Below are 22714 nucleotides of genomic sequence, written 5' to 3' on the forward strand. Positions count from 1 at the left end.
ATCTTCAGTACTTAAGATGGGAAATTTTGTGTTGTTCCAACCAGTGAATAAGGAAATATTTTTTTCCAAATCTCAGAACATGTCAGTTATACAGATTTTGCAATACTTCCTTCTCATACACTTATTTCTATTTTGTCAGGCCAAAAGTGGAAGGTTTAAAATTTATGAATCTTTCAAATGTTACTGTCTATAGGGCATTAACTACTTCATATTTTCCAAATATTTGAAGATCCCAGGGCCGTAATAAATATATTTGACTCCAAATCAGTTTCATGGAAGTCTTGCCCTAAGAAAAGACATAAACCTAATTAGTGACTGAAATCTGGGCTGACACGCTCCAATCCTCAAATAAATGATTGTCGTAGATTGTCTCAGTTGGGATGGGAGCCTGAGGGCACATCAGGGCTGCTGTCACTATTTAAGGCTCCTGCTGCGAATCCTCTGCCAAGGAATGGCCAATTCATCTGTTTTAGTGGACCCTTTGGTCATTCCTGTTCTATTGCTTTTCTTTCAGTATTGCTTAAGAAACAGTCCTGTACTAACCAGAAGATTAATGACATCACCTAATTGGTTTTGCTATCCTTAGAGATGATGGGCCAAATTAATCCCTGTTAGACCTCCATTAATCTTTATGGATTTACACCCAAGATTAATTTGTCCCCGTGATACTAATCACTTGCTGTGTGGTCTGTGGAAAATCACTTAACTTTGCATGTTGGTTTTCCATCCCAGCTGGAAAACAGAGGCAATAACTCTGAGTTCAGTGAAGGCAAATGCTCCAAACACTCCTAGGATTGGTTAAAATGGAAGAAATTTTTAAATAAAATGCACATTTTTTTTCCTGAATGTCAGTTTTAGTTTGCGCTTGTCTTCTTGCTGCTTAGTGAAGCCTGGATAGGAACATTTCCCTGCAAGGGTATGGATGTGCCTGGTATTTATACCGAGTAAAGCCTTGGTACCGTAGAGCTTTGTGGGAATTTATGTGCTGATTATCCCAGGCCCAGGGTGTCACACTTCAGGTTTTACAGAAGTCACATGCACACACCCAGGGGCAGAATTTGGCCTTTTCCATTTCTGCTTCATTTAGGCCAATTTCCACAGCTGTTCCCTAGTGAGAATCTCGCTGAAGATAGCAGGAATTTTGCTTAAGTAAGGATTACAGGATTAATCCCTCTATCTCCACTCATGTTTATTTTGGCAGTCATTTAGATTGGAGATCTCCAAAGCTCCCTAGCTCAGGTTCTCTCCATTCTGCTCACAGATATGCATCTAAATGCGCCTCTCATGGATTAAAGTAGCAATTGCATTTACCCAGATGTTTCTATATTTGCAGAAAATCGTACTGGTAATGCCAACAATTAGATAAAACTGGGACTTCATGCAGATAATAGAAAAGAATCTGCTGATAAGGACTCCAGCAATTTATTTTAGCTGGGAACGATGCTAGAAGTGAATAATACACAATTCATCAGTTAGACGACAAAAAGTACACTTGAATTTTACAACCCATTCCTTTTTAACAACCCTGGGCACTATCACTCAACCAGAAAACACATATGTTGAAATCTGTTCTTCCCTATTTATGCATACTTAATGTGTTCAATTGCCTATATTAGCAAAAATATATATAATAAAGAAGTTAGAAGATCAGTTATTGTGGTCTTTTCTAGCAGGAAACTATACAATAAGATTTAATGATCTTTGCAAAAAAGAATGTGCAGCATGTTCAGTAAAGAAATAATTGCAGAGTTTTGACATTTATTTGATAGAGTACCTTTGAGCGATTTAGAAATTGCTATGCAAGTGCAAGTATTTTTCAGCTATCCATTTTATTTTACAGCCAGTGTTAGCTATTTCTGCGTAATTCTAGATATATAAAACTGTTTTACCTACTTACTGGAATTCCAGAGGACATGCTAAATATACACTGAAATCATCGTCAATTATTTATTTCAGTTGGCAAGGAAAAATATTTTTAAAGTTTAATGAAGCCAGCAGTGGTACACAGTTTCATGTTGCTGAGCAACAATACTGGTGGCCAGCATTTTTAACGTGAAAGAATACAGTATAATCATGTTGATGCCTCAGGGCTCTGTTGTACCTCCCACAGTAAAACTCAGGGGAGCAGGATCAAAGGGCGCAGCGGACTGCTTCAGCTCACTGAATTTCTCATGCAGCAGCAGCGGCTTGCAGGTCAGGAGGGGAAGCTTGGCGACAGCCCCCAAACTCCACAGGTCCCAGAAACCCACAAGGAAGGAAGCTCTCACCTCCTTCAGGGCAGAAACGATCGAAGGATTTGAGTGAATTGAAGGGGAAGCTTGAGAGAGATGTACGGGAAAATGGAATGCTATAAAGTAGTTAATCTGGCACTTCACAGAGTTCAAGGATGAAGAGACATTAAGTGAAGTAAAGGGCAGAACATAAATTTGATTAAAAGAAAGGCTTTTACACAATCCATAATTGACCTGTGGGACTAACTACATCAGAGTGCTACTGAGGCCAAAAGCATAAAGGATTGGGAGAGCGCCTACCACTTACCCAGGCCATGCATTCATCATTACCTACATGAGGTAGAATTTTATTTTAAGCACAGAGAAAAAAAATTTATATATATATATCAATATCTACATCCATGCTTCCTGGGACTAAGTAACTAAAGAGCAAAACCGGGGAGAAAATTCTCCCGAGGACAAGCTATTTTTCAAATGCCTGTTGTCTGGCAAGCTGAAGCCCATCTGCTACTGGGCCAGCCAGAGCACCGGGCTGGGTTAGCCTGGTAGTCCTTGTTCATGTGATGTTCTGCAGGGATGTCTCCCTGTGGGGTGGCTCTTGCCTTGGGCTACTTCCTTTGTATTTGGGCAAATCCCAGTTTGGTGGGACCAGGGTCAGTGAGACAGGAGACTCTCACCAGCCTCTGCAGCTTTGCAAGCAGGAGAAGTCATTCCACTTTTAAAAGACACGGAAGTCACACACGGACTTGACTGAGCCTGTCCAAACATGTCGTTTAGTGATAAAAGCAGTTCCAGCCGTACGGCGGTCCTGTGGGGAAAGGTGCGGGGCTGGAAGGAGCAGAGCAGAGTGCCGCCGTTTCCTTCGCCGCCAGCTTCTGTTTCCCCCTGATAATAGAGGGGCTGAAAACATGCAGCACTGTGGCTCCATATTTATTAACCGTGTTCCCCAATAAATACAGCAGTGCAAAGCAGTACCAGATTATTATCCTCCATTTGTATGTATTTTTAAAAAGCGTACTCTGTGCCTACTGGGAATTATGTTTTTGAACGTTCCTTTTTCTGTACTCTCTGAGTCATATTCCCATAATTCCTATACCTCACAATATTTTCCCATTGCCATAGTGACTGTCTGTGAGGAAGGCGCAGCTGAATAACTTCAGGTTTTTACTGAAACCAAATTGCCTACCAGACTGGACCTCTGCTTGAGTTTGCCTTTCATCAAGCAGGCGGTATGAACTAAGTAGTGCTTTTTTTTTTTTTTTTTAAGAAAACCATAGTTCCTTTCCGACACAGAGTTGATATTGTCACCTTTCTGATGTAAAAGTCCTCCCACAAAAACATCCCCTTTGGTCTGATCCTACATCTTCTGAGTAGGTCTGGCTGTGCGAGCCGGCAGTGACTCCACACCTGAATTCTCACAGAGCAGATAAATTAATTGAATTGCAATAGTAAAGTATGTTTTGCTTGCTAGCATTTGTGTGCCCCTCTCACTTCTGTCAAACTCCTTAAACTTAAAAAGATTTTGGACCATATCTGTGTTCCTGAACACCTCCCTCTGTTGGACACAGATCCAAATGTCACAGCTTTCTCAAATACCAAACTATTACACCTAAGCACAATGGCAAGTCCGAGTTTCATAAGTGAGAAGATATCATTTTAAACTTTGTGGTTTAGGTTCTGGAATATATAAGAGATCCATATATTTTATGGATTTAAATGCATGTCTTAGATAATGTAAAAGTCAAATTTCTCTTGCAGAAACTACTTCTGTTAGCACTGTGAAGGGCAAGTCCAGAAAACAGATAGTCTAGCCTTCAAGGTTAATGATATCTTCAGTGCCTGTTTAGGAGGTTGTGCCGCTAGGAAATAAATCATATTAGATTATCACTCTTTTATGATGGAAAGGGAAGACAGTTTGTACAGAATGCCTTTAAGTGTAGGTGTCTGTGAATGCAGAGAAGAGAGAGGCATAAACACCTTTAATCTCATACAAGGGAATAACATAAACACACCCAAAAATTTGATTCTGTCCCTAGCAGATCTTTGTGATATGAAGGCAAATACAGGCTGGGCTCACTTAAAAATATTTTCAGATGCGCTGATTAAAGATGCTCGGGGGCAACAAACCCAGAGGGAGCTCTCCTTTCTGTAGGTGTACGTGTTTGCCTGCTGAACAGCAATTAGACACTTTTAACTGAAAGCAAATACCGCAGTCAGTGTGAACAGCCTTTTTACTTCATTAGCTTGTCCATATGAGCATTATAGGAGTGGATCCAAAAAAGAGAACAGAGTAGAAAAAAGAGATTCCAGACAGCCCACTTGCTGTTTTGGAAGCAGACAGTGAGGACACCTCAGTCCTAATGCCTGCTCAGGCTTTTGGCATTTCACTATTGCAACTGCGATAGTGATCTTTTGTCAAGTTTTGACTCTGCTTTGTACCTTCTCATAAGAGGGAACAGAGCTTTAGCTCATTTTATAACAAGCACTAGTGGACTGTGGTTGCTTCGTGTTGACCTGACCTGACACACACCAGTGACCGTGAGAAGAAAGGCTGATTCTCCATCAGTAGCCTCCAGAACAGAAGCACTGTAGATGAGTGCTCAGGAAAGTGATTTGATTTTTTGGTATATCCACTTTATTTTCTGGTACAACATAAACTAACCTGTTTTCTTCATCAGCTGCTCTTGGGGATGGTAGGAACGTATTGCCAATGACTTAAACGGAGGCAAGATTTGATCTCCTCAGAACAGAAAAATGGAGCAATGTCCTAATTTATATTACTCCAGCTTGATAGCAACTGAGAGAGATTTTGTAAGCAAAATGGGATTATCTGAGGCACTCCAGCCAATTACTTGTGAACCTCAGATGAGAAGAACAACAGCAAAATGCCCATGGAAGTGGGCCTGCAGCTACTGTTCCCCAGAAAGCTTCATGGATGGACAGTAACTTGGTGAAGTGAATCGCAGGAAACCTAGGCTGGAGAAGACCTTGAAAGTTCATCTGGTCAATCTGGTCCAAGGGAGGACCAGACATATCAGATCAAACAGGATACATATTTGTCTAAAATGATCTTAGATATGTTCCACAGATGCTCTGTAGCTTCCCCAGGCAACTTATCCTAGTGCTTTACTGCCCTTACAGTTGGATTTTTTTTTTTTTATTTTGATGTCTAATCTGAATAAGAATCTTCTTGATACAATTTAAACCGGACTTAATGTTCCAACTGAGGTGTTATCAATGCTGAATAGGCTGGAAGGATTTCTTCATACATTTTCAGGATTATTTATCCTTTCTGTATAACATAGCTGACTCAATGTTTGGTTTGTGGTCTACCCTTGGTCAGGCTATTTCCCAACCAGTTATTACTCATCTTTCAGCAGATAATGCCTGTCTAAATGTAGTCCCTTGGACTGGTCCTTAGTACATTTCATCTTGCTTTTACAGATAGTTCCTTCAAGCTGCCAAGACCTTTTTTTAAAGTTTAATCTGCCTATTGACTAGCATACTTGCAGAGCTCCCAGGCTGTGACCTGCACATTTACTAAGTGGGTCTTCTGCTCCCTTTACAGTCACTAATGAAAACGTGGACTATAATGGGACGGAGGACAAAACTGTGCAGAATCATGTTTCATAGACCCTTCTATTTTCTATGACTTTTTAGGTATGATTACCCGAATAGTCTTATACCTGTTAGAACAGGAGTAGCAGGGTCAGCAACGCTGCATTTCCTTATTTGCTTATGGGAGTATCACGGGTGTGCGAAAAGCCTTACTGAAGTTGAGTTATACAACACCAACTGCCTTTCCCCTGTCCGCAGCACAATACAGTCATAGAAAGAACTCGACTGGCTTGACGGACTTTGTTCATAAAACTGAAGCTGAATGCTGCCCACTTCCCCTTTATCTTCTAGATAGTCTCCCCTATATCTTCTAAATAGTTTGTTTAAAAAATCCTAAATGTTGCGGCAAGAATTGGATTTACAGACTGATTGATAATCTGCTATCTTATTTCCCCCCATTTTAAAGACAGGCACCATGCTTTCCTATTTCTGACCCTCTGACACCCTATATATCTAGTCACTCAGAGACAATAACTACCTGTCCTGGGATCAGTCTGGCCATTAAGCATCCTAAGATGAAGGTAATGAGCCTAGCTAATCTGAAAAAAGGCATCTGAATACAGTGCAGCCATGAGATGAATCGAACTGCAGAACTAATTGATCCTAGTAACAATCATCTATTTGCTAGGTTAATTTTCAGTTGGATCAGCTGCCCCAGCCGGATCCCTGCATGCCCTGACAAGTCGCTGTGGCAGTGGGATGCAGGAGGGCAATGAGGAAGTGGGAATGGAGTGGAGCAGGGAGGGTGTAACTACATTTTTCAGCAACACGTTTGTTGAAATACAGCTTTAATGGAGACAGATACAAACCAGTCATTAATCCCTTCTACTTCCCCCATGTCATCTATCGATAACTGTCTTGCACCCCTGAGTAGCGGACCAGCACTCTCCTGGTCTTCTTTGTATGTATTTGTAGAATGACATCTTGTTACCTCACTGTCCCTGCTTGTATCTTGTTTGGTGCTTTCATCTTTCTGATTTTACCTCAACATATTTTTGCTGTGCATCCATATTTATCCTGAAGAGTTCAATCCCTTTCCCTATACTTTCTTCTGGCCAGGTCAGAAAGGGGCTTGTGATGAAGCCAGGAACTTCATCACCGCATTTCCTTCTCCTTCCTCTACACCGGGATAACTTGAGCTTCTGAGCTTCAAGGGAAAACATGCAGGGATAGAAAAACCCTGGGTTTCAGTCTTCATATGCTATATTTCCTGATTTCACATGGAAGGAAATGATGAATGAATGACACAGCAAAATCTCTTCATCAGATAAATGGAAAAAGTACAAAATGTTAAACCATATCAAGACTGTCCCCTAATCGTATTGCTTGAATACGATATAACTCCGAACAGGAGGTAGACCATGGAGGGCATGAGCAAGAGAGAAAAGGATATTTTTTCTGCAGTCCTCCAGCAGTTCTGATCTGTTCAGCAGAGCTGAATACAAACAGATACTTTGCTGTGCTTCTGGTCTCTGATTGCATCATTTTCCACAAGTTCACATGTACGACAGCTAAAAATCATGAGCCATATATATTCTTTTCCAGCATAAAGTATTTAACTCCTTATTCTTGGATGGTCACCAAATGACATTCAAAAGAGTGATGTTGGAAAAAATGTCCTTTTACACAGTTTTATATGGGTTTTCTTTAAAACATCTTACTGATGTGAAATGAATGCCGTCAGCTTCTTTGAAATGCATTTTTTTTTCTTAATTGGTCACATGGCACTAAATTACATCAGTATTGCTAAGCTTTTTTTCCCCTGCTGAAATTATTGCTGAATAAGAAAATAGCTGCTAATGTCTTGAAATAAAAGATGTCATGAAGGAATGGGGAGATATTCTAGATGTGTAAATCTGAAAAATCTGGATCCAGAGGTTTGACTTTGCCAAAAACCTGTTTAGTTGAACGAAGGCTCTGATAAGCATTAAGCAGCTAGCTAGGTTATTTGTTGATTATTGCTGTATATAGCACCATAAAGCTATATAACACTTTTTCTAACAAATAAAAAGTAATGAAATCAAGCTGAAACTGACAGTGCTCTGCCAGGTTACACCAGATGAAGACTTGGCCCTTGGCCTATTCTACCCATCCTTTAGTCTAGCGGGACTCATTTACCTTCATGTGAGAATATTTGAAGGGAAGGTTTGGGGAAAAGATGCAAAATTCTTCATTGCAAGATTTCTCAGACATCTGTAAAACATACCATAAGCGGGTTATGGCCAAATATTCATTAAACAGGTACTTATATGTAAAAGAGCTGTTTAAGAGGAAAAATCTGAAGGAAAAGGCAGCAAGTGCCTGCACAACAGGGCTGCAGGCTGATGTTCAGAGCAAGACCCTAGCCTGGACTGCACGGTGGTCACGCAGTGTCCCTTGGCAACCTCCAGCCCTTCATAAGACAGTGCACACTGCAGGGGGTTTATGTTCTTAATTCTTTCGTTCATGGCTGCATCTGCTTGTATAATTTATGGCACACAATACATATTTTTCTTTTGAGATCCATTCTATTCTTTATTCCAGCATTTGTTCTGTCAGAGAGTGGTGGGGCAAGGAGGGGTTATTGGGCATCAGAAAGTTGAAAAGATGTTGTCTTCTTCCCCCCTTTTTTTTCTTTAATAATGACTGTGCTAATAGCAAAATCCTTCTAGTTTCCATCCTTCCTCTTATCTATAGCTCTGGTTTTCTCTTGCTTCTTTGAAAGCTTGAGAGAGAGATGTCAGGTGGTGAAATACTTAAGAATTAAAGGGCTACATCAGGAAACATTTTTTAAATTAGGTAACTCAGTATCCAAAACAAATGCACGATTGTTCTTCATGCTTGGATGGCTGGCAGCCGGGTGGCAGGGCCTGGGCTGTTTCTCAGGGCTTCATTCAGAGACTGTCATTATTGCCCCTATTACTTTTTCCTCTGTCCAGGACTCTCTTCAATGCCACCACCAAAGAGAAGAATGCCACGCATGGCTTCCCCTGAAGAGGATTAGTAATCCTACACCTGGCACTGGCTGGCAGAGGTCTTTTAAGAACAACCAGCATTCTTTTCCCAAAAGCCAAATATTTTATTACTGTATGGACCTGATCCTGCAATTTAAATCCCTATGTCTATTGACATCCCTGGGCAATTCAGTGAAGGCTTCTTCGGTTCAACCATTTACTTTGTTGCATTTTATTTCTGAAGTTTTATATGTCAAAAGGAGATGAAAAGTGCAATTTATCTAAATTTCTGGATACACTTGCTATGAATCTGTAGAAAGAAATTACATTGAAAAAACACATGCAATACAAAATTGCTTTGATCACATCGTGGGCCTTGGGTGATTGCACAGACCAGAACAAAAAAGTTTCTTCCAAGCCAAATTCTCTTCCAAAGTAAATAAAAATGTTTAATTCAAAACAAAACTATAGTTATCCACAAAAATAAAAGCTACAGCCCATGCTGGAAATTAGTGTAAAGTAGTGTTGAAAACTGTAGGAAAGGATTGTTCCCTGTTGCTTTTTTCTTGAGCCAGCCAAGTTTAGATCAGCTGATGATTTAACTGTTTTATTCCATGCCGAGGTTGTGTCTTGGGATCTTGTATGGGGAAAGCGGAAATGGGCTGAGGCAGCAAAAGCAGTGGAGGGATGAAGGTCTCAGTGTAGGTGGTCTTGGGATCTGGCAGATATCAAAGGAATCTGCGAGTGTAGTAGGCTGAATGTCCTGCCTATCCCTTGTAGGTCATCCTGCCTTCCACCCTCTTGCTCCTCCACGCACTTGGGAAAAGCTCATGGATATTCAATGAGTTTGAACCAGTGGAATTTCTATTGTCCATTGCAGAAATAACCCACGCTGTAGAAATGGAATATTGTCTTCTTTCTTCCCTTACCTCTTTTGGAACAATTAATATTGTATTTGATGAAAGATGCAGGAGATGGATAAGCAAAACATGAAGCTAAGTTAGTTGAGGCAGTAAATGGGCATATGTGATGACAGGAGTTAAGATTACAGGTAAACTCTCCAGAACTACTTTCTATGCTTTGTCTAGCAGCACAAATTAGCTTTTCCAATAAATCCCTAACTAAAAGCAAGAATAACATATGAAATCACTAGAAGAAATGCAGTATTTTTTCCAATTACCTCTCAGAAGACACTTGCCATAGTTCATTTTCCATATCTGGGCAAATTTCCAGAAACATAAATTACCAATTTTAGCTCTTATTGCAAATGTAGGAAGTGACATAAATGAGATTAGCTAGCCCTTCTAACTTTAATATATTGAACGGATGTGGTGCTTCATCTTACACATACATTTTTATGTGTGCTTTATTATTTACATGGCTGACAGTAAATTTTCCTAGTATGCATTGGTTCCCATGAGATGCCCTTAATTGTGCTGGATCCTGAAATCAGTGGAACAGTGACATGGGAAGGTGAAAAAATATTACTATTCATTCTGATAAGGCACAAGTTTAAACCACCATCCTACTGACCAGGAAACATAAAAAGTGATGTTGAGATACCTCCCTCTGTTCACAGGTGCTGTGAATATCTGTTTGCAGAGGAGAGAGACTTCTCTCTCACAGCGTGGCTGACATATATCATTTGGACATATATCCTGTTTTCTGCCTCTGGGTTTTACACATTCTTGTAAATTGTTACAGTCAAATTAAAATGCTTATTCTAAAAATTGAACAGAAGGACTACTTTAGTACCACTGTTTAAAAATGGCAATTTTTGTATATACCTTGAATAGTCAATTTGCTATGCTGTTATTTAAGCACCATTAAAAAAAAAATTCTACATTATAGTTTGCTCTACTCTTATTCTTCTGTCATAGAACTCAGAAGCCATAGATTTATATCACTTTGTATATGGCTTTGTATAAACCAGATAGTAAATTGTAACAAAATATGACTTAAATATATGCATAAAATAGGCTTGTGGAATATTTATTATCACAATAACATCTTCATAATCATAACATAAAAATTAAAACAAGACCAGTGATCTCAGCCATGTGCAGGAGAACTATCAATGTGGTGCTAGACACACAAAAGCATCTCTTTTTCATACTTATTGAAAAGATTTCTCAATACCTACATGCCTGGGGCTCCCTGAGGTTTCAGAGGGTGCAGAAAAGATGCTTCTGCTGAGAGGGAATTCCCAGTGGGGAACGACACAGACCTGTAGGGATGACCCTCCTGTGCCTTGGCTGATGAGCTGGTGACCCTGTGCCACAGCTGTTGTACATGTGCCAAAGCTGTTGTACATGAAATCAGAGAAGCCACTCTCACACGAGGTAGTATTTGTGCCCCTGAACACACAGATCTCAAACTGCTCTGCTAGAGGAAGCTTTCAGCCTCTACTGAGGGCAAAAGCCACCTAAAATAGGGTTGCAGCTCTGAGCTAGAATTGAAAACTTTAAAGGAGTAATTTTCAAAAGCAGATGGATCATTTTTCATGTGATGCCATGCATCATTGTGCCTCTTCACATCCACCTCTCAGAGTATTAATATCTCAGAAATGCTATTCCCATCAGCACAGATTGCACAGAAGGTGGAAAAGGAGTTGCATTCCTGTGTATCTGTAGTGTATTTCGCTTCTTATCAGTTCAGTACTATAATGTTCTGTCTATCGATGTAGTAAGTCTGCAGTTGGCCATTACATACATTGATGTGCATTGGACCCAACTTGTTCGGGGACCTTATAAAAATAAAGGTATTTCTATTGCAGGCACTATGCTTGAAAGCATTTAATAATAAATACCTTCAGTGTTTGCAGGCAGGGTAGTTTAATGGTTAGTGCACTTAACTGGTAGTTATTCTACTTTGATTCTGTCGCTAACTTCCCGGCATGACTTTGGCTGTTTCGTGTTTTCCCTCTCATTTTCCAAGTAAGTAAAATAAAGACAACACTTAATTCAAAAAGGTGGTGCAAGTCTGAAAGCACTGCTGTTTGCTGAGTAGCCTCCCATCTGTGAATGGGAAGAGTCATAGATTATTCTTTTCATCCTCAAAGTCTTCTCTTTGTATTTACAAATGAATCAACCTGCAAAGCAATATGTTTTGGGTTTTGTTGGTTTTTTTTTTTTTTTTTTTTTTTTTTCCTCTGGGCATTATGATTAAGAATATTCTTACTAATTATAGGGAAATTTCCACAATTCCAATATATGTCATTCAAAACATGATGTATACAGATATATTGCAACATATTTTCATTTGGATTGTAAACCATGCATACCTTTGATAGTTTCATCCCACATTTGTTATATTGTATATTTAATGCGCTCAGGCTGTGCTGGCATAATGGTGATCCTCCCCTTATACCCCATCTTTCCCACATGCATGAAGTGCGCTTTGTAGTGACATTCATGAAGACCCCTGCTGTGGCTGAAACGCTGGAGTTCTGCTATTTAGAATGAACGATTATTCCAGTGGTTGAAGTGTTTTCACAAAGGAGACTGGGCGGCAAGGCACTTCTTCCTTTCCTACACCACAGTAGGAGAGGAAATCCTTATCTGAGCTTATGATACGATCCTGACAGAGACCCCCACTCTAATACCTGGAGATAGTTTAGCCGTGAGGAAAAGCTACTTCTGAAGAATGAAAATCTGTTCACCACATGAAATTCTCTTTAAAAAAACAATCAATCTCTGCTGCTGCTTGCTGAAGAGAAAGGGCAAACAAAACAGAAGAAAAAAATATCTGTCTAAATCAGGATTTCAGCAGACTTCAGGCAGGTAAACACAAAACTTAATCCCAGAGCCCTTCTCTGCTAAATACTGATCTCATCCTGCAAGTGCCTAAACCCCAGGCACTGCACTGGTTCTTCCTTCTCGAGGGCTCCTGCGGTGCATAGCCTGCTGCTGCTGCTGCTGCTGCTGGCCATTGCAGCTGCCCAGCGCTGGACCCCGTGCCGAAGCACCGTGTCCTCCAATGCTGAGGCAGAGCAAGGCATCAGTGAAATGTGGTCTGTGCTCTGACTCCAGCCTTCAGCCCACTTAACTCCCAGTGCTGGTAATGAATGGCTGGAAGAGGGGCCCATTTCTTCTGGATTGAATGAGTGATGTAAGATTCAGGGAGAAGCACATGCGTGGTACCTTGTGTTTTGGAATGCAGTCTGAGGCCAGGCACCAAGTGTTGCAGTGCTTCAGTTTTTTAATGGGTGAAACCTCTAACTCACAGAGGAAAAGCAAAACTTGAACAAACATGCAGTTTAAAACCTTCCAGGCTTGAGCAGATACTGACTGCTGCATTAAGTAAGACTGTAAATGGTGAAATGGATTAAATCTTGGATGGAAACATGGTGAGCTACAGAACTGAGCTCAGGTCCCTTTGATCATGCTGCAGTAAAGGTGACCAATCAGATGATCGCTAAAGAGCTTGAGGGGGTCTTCAGAAGTTAGTCATGGTAAAATAGGTGCTATATCCACTGACAATTTTTAGCAAAATCAGCACATTTGCTGATAGTGCTAGGTGCTTTGCCAGATGAAGATCTCTCTGGTTACAAAATAGATCAGCGTGTGCAGCCGCCATCCAAGCTTTCCTGATCTGTTCAGCACACATGCATTGTGCTGACCTGAAAGAACCTTCCAGCCCCGGTGGTGAACCAAGCCTTCATCTCCTGTAACCTCTGCGAAGGACCCACTACACCTGTTGCCATTAGCAGCTCTGCACAGCAGGCTTTGCCACCGACATCCAAATCCCAATGTCCATCCCTTATCGAGTGCCATCATCCCAGGCCCTGAACAAGCCCGCAGAAGGCAATGAATGGCACCCAGCACAGTTGTCAGGTATGAGAGCAGGCCATCCAAGCTATCAGCAAATGGCAAAACCAGCCTGATGCTGTCAAATGACAGAGCCACAGAAATGACCCAGAAGCAAAAGTCCCTCTTCAAAAGTCCTTCTCTACCAGCCAGGTGAAATGTGCTTATATTTGGCTTTTTGCCTCAATATTATTGCTAAATGTAAACAGTATGGGTATAAGACTCATATAATCAGTGTCTGCTATTCTAGTAATTTTAAAAGGATACTGTAACTTAGATTTCTTTGTTTCATATTGACATGGTGACTGGGACAGCTTGCTCTTGATTTGAGAGTATCATTAGTTATAACACTGTACAATTCTATACTGTTGAGAGTTATGAACTATGACACTTCTGATGTGAACCTGCTGCAGGGTATCTTTTTTAATTTATTAGTAATGCAAAAGAAAGAGAAATAAAAAAGGAAGAGGAATACAAAGATCATAAATATTATTTGACTATAGCCTATTAACAGGGAGTGAAAACAAGGCTTCTTTGTCCTAAAATTGGAGAATTATACACCTGAAAATTCAGCTAGGGATGGATAAAAGCTCTTTTGTTTTCACTTAGCAAATAATATTTTGTATTACACTACTGAATAGAAATGAAACTTAAATCATTAGTTACAAAATACAGCTTTCAAAAATGTAACATCACGGTTTCTGACACTACCAACAATAAGCATGCGCAAACATATGGCAACAAATCCCTTCCAGATACACCAGTCCCACTGTGTTGTGTATGGGATGCCACACTCCCATCTGCATGATTTCCCATTTTCTGGTGCACTAGCTTTGATCTATACAAATGATTAAATGTATAGTTTACTGAAAAATGGACAATAAAAATAAGTGTTTTCTTTGTTTCACTATACCGGCAGAATTCCCAGAGATGCATTAGTGCATCCTTATCCATTGTCCCATTGTTCCCACAGCCAGACTGATTTTTTTTTTTTTCATTTTGTGCCTTGTGGGGCAGTTTAGTGTATTAAGATTGCAACAGGTCTTGAAATCATTGCAATTAAACTATGAAACGGGTTTCCTTTTCTGATCCTTGCTCTCAGAATATAATGGCATCATAACAGCACCTAGAGACCAGGGCTGAGATCATTTCTGTCCCATCACTGAGCTGATTTGCAGCATGGTGAGCTGATAGGCTTCACTGACACCTTCACACTAATTTTGGTGGGTAATCTATCGTGAGGTTTTAGATGTTGTATCTTCCTTTAATGATGCTGCATTCAGATCAGGTTTAGATTTGAGTTTCTAAGTGACTTTTAATTTCTGCTTTTTGCAGTGGAGCTGCATTGCCCCTTTTTGGCCTTTCTTCTGCTTTGGCAGATATCATAAAAGTTATTGGGTGTTTACTACTCTTATCTTTGTAGCACTCTCACTGTCAACACATTTTTTACTACAGACATAATACTTTTAGACAGCATAGGCCTCATAGACTCATTTGCCAAAACTTGCACATCTGACGGAGGTACAGGTTAAGCTAACATTGATATCTTATGTCATGCACACCACCTGTGCTGAAACTGTTTCCAGCTAGTGGAAAATCAGCATATTAAGCCACTTCTCAACCTCAAAAGAATAACTTAATCATGGTAATAGTGTTTTAATATGAAGGAGATTCTTCATTAAAAATTGTATTCAAAATAAGCTTAATTTTTCTATTGTTGTAACTTGTCTGCCAAAAATCCCATGCATGTGTTTCTGTGTGTACAATTTTTTAGATTATGAAGTCTTTGAAAAGTTTGATGGCTTATGAATGAAAAGGTCATGAGAAAACCTAAGGGATCTGTGTTAATTTTAAAGATGAGAAAGAATCATGGCTCATTTAAAACATTAAGAAAATCTATTGTCTTCAGTATCATTGAAGCAATTCTCTCTTCCATGCCTTTTTATATAATTAAACTACCACAAACTTCTGTTATTTTATTGCCCATAGCTATAAAATGCCGTTGTTTTTGTCAGATACAAGTTAAGCACTATAGGCTGGGTAAGTACTTGTGTTGGAGATGACATCAGCTCTACCGATATTGGCACTGGCAATTCAGGAGGGAGCACTTTGCACTCTGCTTTAATATGGAACTGATATCTCTGCCTAATTTTACAGCATATTTTTGTGTTAGCACTACCATGGTTTAGTGGTTGGTGAAAAGACTCGTATATACCAAACCCATGCCTGTAAATGGATCTGCGTGATGGAACTCCCCTGCAAAAAGCTCCTGAAAGGACTGAGACCTGAAGACAAGCTTTTTAAAGTGCTGTGACATCTTTTTAAGATCAAAGGTGCTAAAGATAAGCAATGCACTACTTTTCTTGTGTCCCTTGAGGAGCTTGAAATAAAAACGCCTTTCAGTCACCGGACACTCCAACATCCCTCGCACAGAAACTGAAGCCCATAAGGCATAAGGTAATTTTACAGTATTACTAGCCACTGGTTTTGTGCCACTACCCTCATCTCACCATGAACGGACGTTAAACCTAGATAAATGTATGAAACCCAGCTGGAATTATTTTAGTATCCTGTACAGGAAAAATGTATAACGTTCTTCAAACTAGACAGCCCAAATCGTATAAAACGGCACAACAAATTACAGTATGTATCTTTTTGTGTGCGTTATTGTAAGAGAGTATCAGTTACAGCATTATCTTGACAACTCTATCCTGCAGCCAGCCGAATCGCCACCGAAATCGGTGGAGGCCAGAAGGTGCTATTACACGCAGTCTGTTGCTTCAGTGCAAGCGGCGAGAGGAGCTTGAACCGACCTGGCAGCAAGCAGCGAGTGGCCGCAGCGAGGAGGGATGCTGAGCTCACGGCGCGGCGCCCTGCCCCGGCAGCTACCGCGCAGCGTGTGCGGGGAGCCCGGCGCGGCGCTCCCCAGCTCCGCACGGCCGTGCCGCTCGCTGCGCGCCCGGCGGGTGCTGCCCCCCGCAGGGCCGGGAGGCGCCTCCGCCCCGCCTCGCCCCGATCTGGGAGCCCGTCTCGGCGCGCCCCGCGGGCAGGCGGCTGGCGCGGCCCCTCGGCGCCGCGGGGAACCGGGGCTCGCCCCGCGTTCAGACGAGGGCCGGGCTTGGCGGCGCGGGGGCGGCCCGGCCCGGCCCGGCGCGGGGGCTCGGCGGAGCCGCTGAGGGGAAATGGCCGCGCCGCCGAACGACGCGGCGCCTCTCCCCGCTCGCCCTAGCGGTGCCCCGGGCCTCCCCGCTGCGCGCTGCCGGCCCTCCCCGCCGCCCGGCGGCTCCCCTCCCGCCAGACCCCGCCGGCCCGCTCTGACAGGGCCCCGCCGCCGCGGCGCCGCGATCTCCCTTCCGCCTGCGAGCCGCGGGGCGGAGGCCGCGCCGCCCGCCGCAGAGCCCCCGGGCCGGCCGCCGCCGGGCGCGGAGCAGCGCCGCGGCCGGTGCGGAGAGCGCCCCCGCCGCCCCCCCGCCGCCGCGCCGTGACGGCGCCCCGCCCCGCCCCGCGGGTCTCCCCCCTCGCCTCAGCGGCGGAGCGGCCGCCGCCCCAGCCGCGGCGGAGTGAATGGGTTGCCATGGCAACTGAGTGAGGCAGGCAGCAGGCCGCCGCGGCCCCAGCCGCCTCCGCTCCTCAGCGTGTGGGCGAGGAGGCAGCGGGCGGCCGCCGGGACAGCCGAGGGGAGGCCGGGAGCGCAGCGGCAGGATGGAGGACGGCTTCTCCAGCTACAGCAGCCTCTACGACACCTCCTCGCTGCTCCAGTTCTGCAACGGTAAGGGCGGGGGCCGCCTCCCGCGGCCGTCCCCGGCGAGCGGCGGGGTCCCGGCGCCCCGGCGGGGCGGAGACGGAGGCCGGCGCGGGGAAGGCAGCGCCGGGAGCGGGCCTGTCCGAGGCTGCCGGCGTCGCCCCCGCCGCCCAGGGCCAGCCTGGCCGCGCGGCGTAACTCGGGGAGAGGGGCGGGAGGAGGAGGAGGGAGGAAACTTCACCCCCCTCAGCCTCCCCCGTTATACAGCGGGAAACCTGCCAGCCCTGGGCGCGGGGTGCCCCTGCGAGCAACTTCTGCGCCTCCGCCGCGGGGACGTGTACAGATATGTGTGCGAACGTGTGTATGTATCATAGATACGCGTGTGCCTGCCTCAGAGGCAGGTCTGGTAGCCCGAGCGATCACCCACCGCTATGTGTCCCCGCTGCGCCTATGCCAACCTGCACACACATGTCTGTGTGTCTCTGTGTGTGTGTGTACAGCCGAGCTGCGAGCGCACGCCGGTGACCCTGCGGCGCGCAGTGGCGGCCGTCCCGGCGGTGCGGAGGCAGGTGCCCTTCCGCCCGCGCCCCGCTCCGCGCCCTCCCGCCGACCCCCCCGCCGCCCTCCGCACCAGCCAGGGGCAGGTTTTGGCCGGCTTGATCCCCCTGCAGAGTTCAGGTAGCTGACCTGAACTGATTTTTCCTTCTGTTCTCTTGGAAGGTGGGGGTTGTGGTGGTGGTGGCATCGCCAGGGTGGTGGGGTGACCGGAGCTGCTGGGCTGCAGTGACAGGTTGTAAAAAAGGAAGAAGGAGGCGAGGAGCTGCCAGGATCCTCAGAGGAGGTATTTGGGGATTGGCCTGCATAGTATTTGGGATTATTCAGCTAGCTGGTGTTTAGTGTTGTTTGGGGGGAAATAAATCTGGTATTGTAAATGTTACAAAGAGTTCTTCATAGTAAACTTTATGCTCAAAACCACCTTATTTTGAGTCTAGTTATTGCTTTCTAACAGCAAACTTGCGAGCATTTGTAATCCCATGTTTCATTGAAAATTGATTTGTGGAGCTCTTATTCCTCTAGATTTTAGTAGTGGTCTGGCTTTCTACCGCTGTCTGAGCTGCTGGAGTCAGGTTCATATTAAATTGCATCATGACAGCAACAGCATCAAACATAGCTGCCTCTTCTCTTGGAAGAAATGAAGATGATAAATTCCACGTGATTTTCTTTGTCGTGTGGAGCGAGAAAGGGACAGGTTAGCAGAAAACTAATACGTGCAGACTTTGAGATTGCGGGAGCAGTTTTTCAGTGCGTGATGAGTGGTGCATGGGGGCTATGCATTGTGTGCTGACGCCGTACGGATTCTCAGAGCTTTTCAGGAGAGAAAACTATGACTCTGTACAGGGGTTGTACGCTAATAGCAGATGCCTGTTTTGCCTAAACCTAGTAAATATTTCATTTAAGTATTTGAAACCCCCCCAAACATGCAGCAATGTATTTCAGAGTTTATAGCCTAACCCATTTATAAGCAAGCTGTCTTCCTACTAAAATCCCTGGGCTTTGCTTTTGTTAGTGTCACACGTCATACTTTGCATGATTGTAGCATGCATGTGGGAGCAGTAGGAGTAGCAACACTTTCTGAATAGTTTGAATAAGCAGAGTAGCTTATTTCTGAGAACTGTCACATTGATTTTGTAACTCTGAGCACCTATTACACATGATGGAAATAAGCCATATGTATTTGTGCTGTACATAGGTTTTAAAATCTTAGTTAATCCTTAAATACTATGCTCTAGAATGTGTTACTGACAATATTGCTTGCCTAGCTGTCATCTCATTGTAGACAGTGAGCTCAAGGGTTGTTGTAAACTTGTATTATTCTGTGTTTATGAAAGAAACTGGTTGAATTCAGAAACTTTTTATGTGTTAGCCTTCATTGAAACTGTATTAGAAGAGACGAAGAAGAACAAGAGAATAAGGCCTTGGAGACTGCCTTGAGGTGATCAGATACTTCACACAGACACACATGACCCGTGAGGAAGAAAGTACAGATAGAGGATGCCAGTGAGGTTTTTGAGGTTGAAAAAGGAAAAGAAAATTGCTTTACAGGGAAGTGGAAAGCTCTTGTAAGTGTCATGGGTAGTATGAAAGATGATGTGAAGTTGTGAGTGGAGCAGGCATGAAGAAGAACCAAACAGAGAGCAAGAAAGTGGTGGAGATGTAAAGGAAAATGTGGTTTTGATATAGGGTAAAGTGAAATACAGAAATGGCTGGTAAGCACTCCAAGTGGTCATTGCTGTATGTTGTAAGGTTTGCTGTTCTGAACCTAGAAGAAAGGATTTCATTTTAGTTTTACAAATAAAGACACGATGGAATTTTCTGATGGTCTCAAACTGAAGAAACTATGAAGAGACTGCCTTGTACGTATTGTGTTTGGAAAGACCAGGATACAAAGCCTGTTCTCCTGTAAAAATAACTGTGGATCAGCTGTAGGGTAACGACTGAACTCTAGCCTGGGTCCAAGGATGGCTGAACTTTTTCCTGAAGTGTTCCTGGTCCCTTCTCCCTGCTCGGGAGAGTGGCAGCCACAGAAGGAATAGAGGAGGAAGGGAGCAGTGGTGGGCAGGAGGTTGTGATGGGGGTGAGGGACGGGATCTTCGCTATTGGACCTAGTCAGAGTGCAAAGGAGTAATATGAGGGCAAACTTACCCCAAGCTTCCCTTTTGCTCTAGAAAGGGCTCTGGATTCAGGAGAAGAATTTGGGTCTTCCCCCACTCCACTTTTTTATTCATATGCAGATCTAGTCTGCATGATTGTTTAATAAGGTATTTTAAATACGTTAAGTGAAGAAAGAAGGAAGAGAAGAAAGAGGTGAGGAAAATATGTTCATTTTGAGCTGCCTGTCTAAAATCTAGGGCAAATATTTAGCACAGCTAGTTCAAAGACACCTACTTTCTTCAACTGGTTTACAGAGCAGTAAGGGTAGGGTTGGCGTTTGAGAAATGTGTTAATGAACGCAAGTGTCAGTCTGAGATAGTATCAAAGCAAGAAATACTAACTTCCACTGTGATTTTAGGCAAGTTATTTCATTCTTGTTGCCTTAGTTTCCTTAGCTCTAAACTCAGAGGAAAATACATACCTACTTTGGAGGAGTTTATCACATTTGTTTGAAATCTCCCTCTTAACTTTCAGAGGACAGTCTCTTCAGATACACAAAGTGCTTTGCTAGTGGCTGTGCCTATTCTGTTTGTTTATTTTTAAGACAGACACTAAAATAACTCATTTTCATGCCTGTCTAAGGGCAGTTCTCAACTTTCATCTCACTTTCTAGGTAAAGAACAATACTGTTGATTTATTTTGCATGTTGAAAAATAAAGTTTGTTTAACTGTGCCTGGTTATAGGTACCTTCCTTGCTATTGATGTAGCTTTTATGGAGTTCTTAGGTAGAAAGCCATTATGTTTATCTGCAGTCAATCAGGGTGTTAGTAATATGTTATTTAAGCTGAAGGTAAAAGTGGTAGGATCCTGATAAGGCAAGATAGCGTCGAGGTTTTTAGCGTCTGCTTAAAAACTGATGGAGAGAGCCATGCTGGACATGAAACTACAGAGCAAGGCACGTACTGGAATTCTAGACAGTGCTCATCTTGCCTCCAGCTGATTTATTGAGCTGCAAGAGTGATCAGTCGTGATTATAGGCAGGTTGGGGAGGCACGTAGAATGTGGGCAGAGGTTTGTGGGTCCTCTGACTGCAATTCCTTATCCATTTATAGCCGTAATAATGACCTAATAAACATGGCCTTCATGCTAATGGCTGTGGGCAGGATTATTAGGCATATAAAATAATGTAAAGGGTGAAATCTATGATTCCTGTCCTCTGCAAAACGCATGTCTGGACTTAGAGAAGAAAGTGACAATTTATCCTTGATCTGTTTACAACTTGTAGCATCTTTTTAATATCCTTCATCTGGCTAATGGGAGATTTGTAACTGTCAAAACACCATTTTTGCAATTACAGGTTCCTTGTTTGACAGAAACTTCAAATTTAGAGTATCTGGGTAAAGCAGTAAAATAAGTGTGAAGCAAATTCTTACTTAATGGAATTGATTTCTTTGGCAAGGGATTTCATAATAGTAATTACCGTTCTGTTAAAACTGATTACCTGAAGTGTAATAAGTGTAATTGCTAATAGGAAAATTCGGAGTTTGAGAAAATTTTGAAGTGATAACTATATTAACATTAATGAAAAAAAGCACACAGAATAATAAAAAATACCCTCTTTAAAAAGTAACAGTTCCATTTTGCTCCTTCCCTCCCCCCAAAATCACTAAATCGTATTATTATGATTTTTGACAGGTAATAGTTCTGATAACTCTCAGTCATGAAAAGTAAATAGAGAGAATCAGTTCATATACTAGTTGTGGTCAGTTTATTTCCAGTTTGAATCTTCCGCTTCTGTAATTATCCACCACCACTGAAAATAAATTGAATATATGTACCTTTTCTCTCTCTGACTTGTGTATCTACAAGTGGAGTGATGCCCTGTCAGCGAGGAAGTGAACACCACAAACAGGAAACCTTTATGGACAGTTATTCTGGCAGCTGGCTCTTCTTTCCCATTTGAATCTCACGCTTCCTCTCCCTAATGTTCTGAAATACAGCCAGTTACCCTTTTCCTACAGCTGGACCAAAACCACACAATGTAGGATGGATTAGGGAAGGAACAATAGTAAATCGAGCCTTACAGCTTTCAGGTCACTAGTTCAAATCTGTCCAGGGTTGGAAGAGACTGTAATTTGTTTTATTGTGATCACTTCCTAGGAATAATGCAAAGCAAGATTGTATTTAATTTGGTTCTCAGTGGGCAGATTCATACTGTGTGTATGAAAAGATGTTGCAAGCATGTTCAGAAAGCTATTGCAAACATGTTAATGGCATTACTCATGTTTGTTGTTTTTCTCAAAGTCCTGTAACAACAGCAGACAAACAAGGCTTTCTCATGTTTCATCTCTAGACCTATTCCCTCCAGGACAGCAGCGTGTTTTGAACTCAGCACTGGAGGAGATACCCTACATGAAGGTTCTATCAGTTTTGTAGGACAGTAGAAGATATTATTACCTAAGAAAATGCTGTCTAAGCAGTTCTGTTTTTTTCTTTCATTGAGATTTGTTCTGGCTCTTACAATTGAATTCTTAAATGTAATGCTGGATTGGACTTTGCAGTAAGTATCTGTTTCACACATTTTGAAGCTCTATAGAATATAAGGTTGTTTGTTGTTTTGTTTTTTTTTTTCTGTCAGCTTGCTTCTAGAACTTACTTTCTTCTATCCTGGAATAAAGGGGAGGGGTGGCATAGACACACACATTTTTTGGTATGTGCAGTAATTGAAT

At 42.7% G+C, this 22714-nt stretch overlaps 1 protein-coding gene across 14 annotated transcripts in view; it reads left to right on the plus strand.

Annotated features, from left to right (window-relative positions):
- Positions 1-22714, plus strand: part of EML1 (EMAP like 1) — a 135606-nt gene that overhangs the window by 35036 nt on the left and 77856 nt on the right. The window contains exon 1 of one of the 14 annotated variants that reach the window (XM_080394575.1): positions 20-17359. The exons of 9 other annotated variants lie outside the window; for them this stretch is intronic. In XM_080394575.1, coding sequence (XP_080250701.1) covers positions 17293-17359 — 67 coding nt within the window. In that variant the 5' untranslated portion in view covers positions 20-17292. Of the gene's footprint in view, positions 1-19; positions 17360-22714 lie in introns of those variants that run through there. 4 more of the 14 variants (XM_080394569.1, XM_080394566.1, XM_080394577.1 and 1 more) reach the window with 4 other exon arrangements.

The sequence above is a fragment of the Falco punctatus genome (assembly GCF_963210335.1).
Source record: "Falco punctatus genome assembly, chromosome: 7".
NCBI classification, from domain to species: domain Eukaryota; kingdom Metazoa; phylum Chordata; class Aves; order Falconiformes; family Falconidae; genus Falco; species Falco punctatus.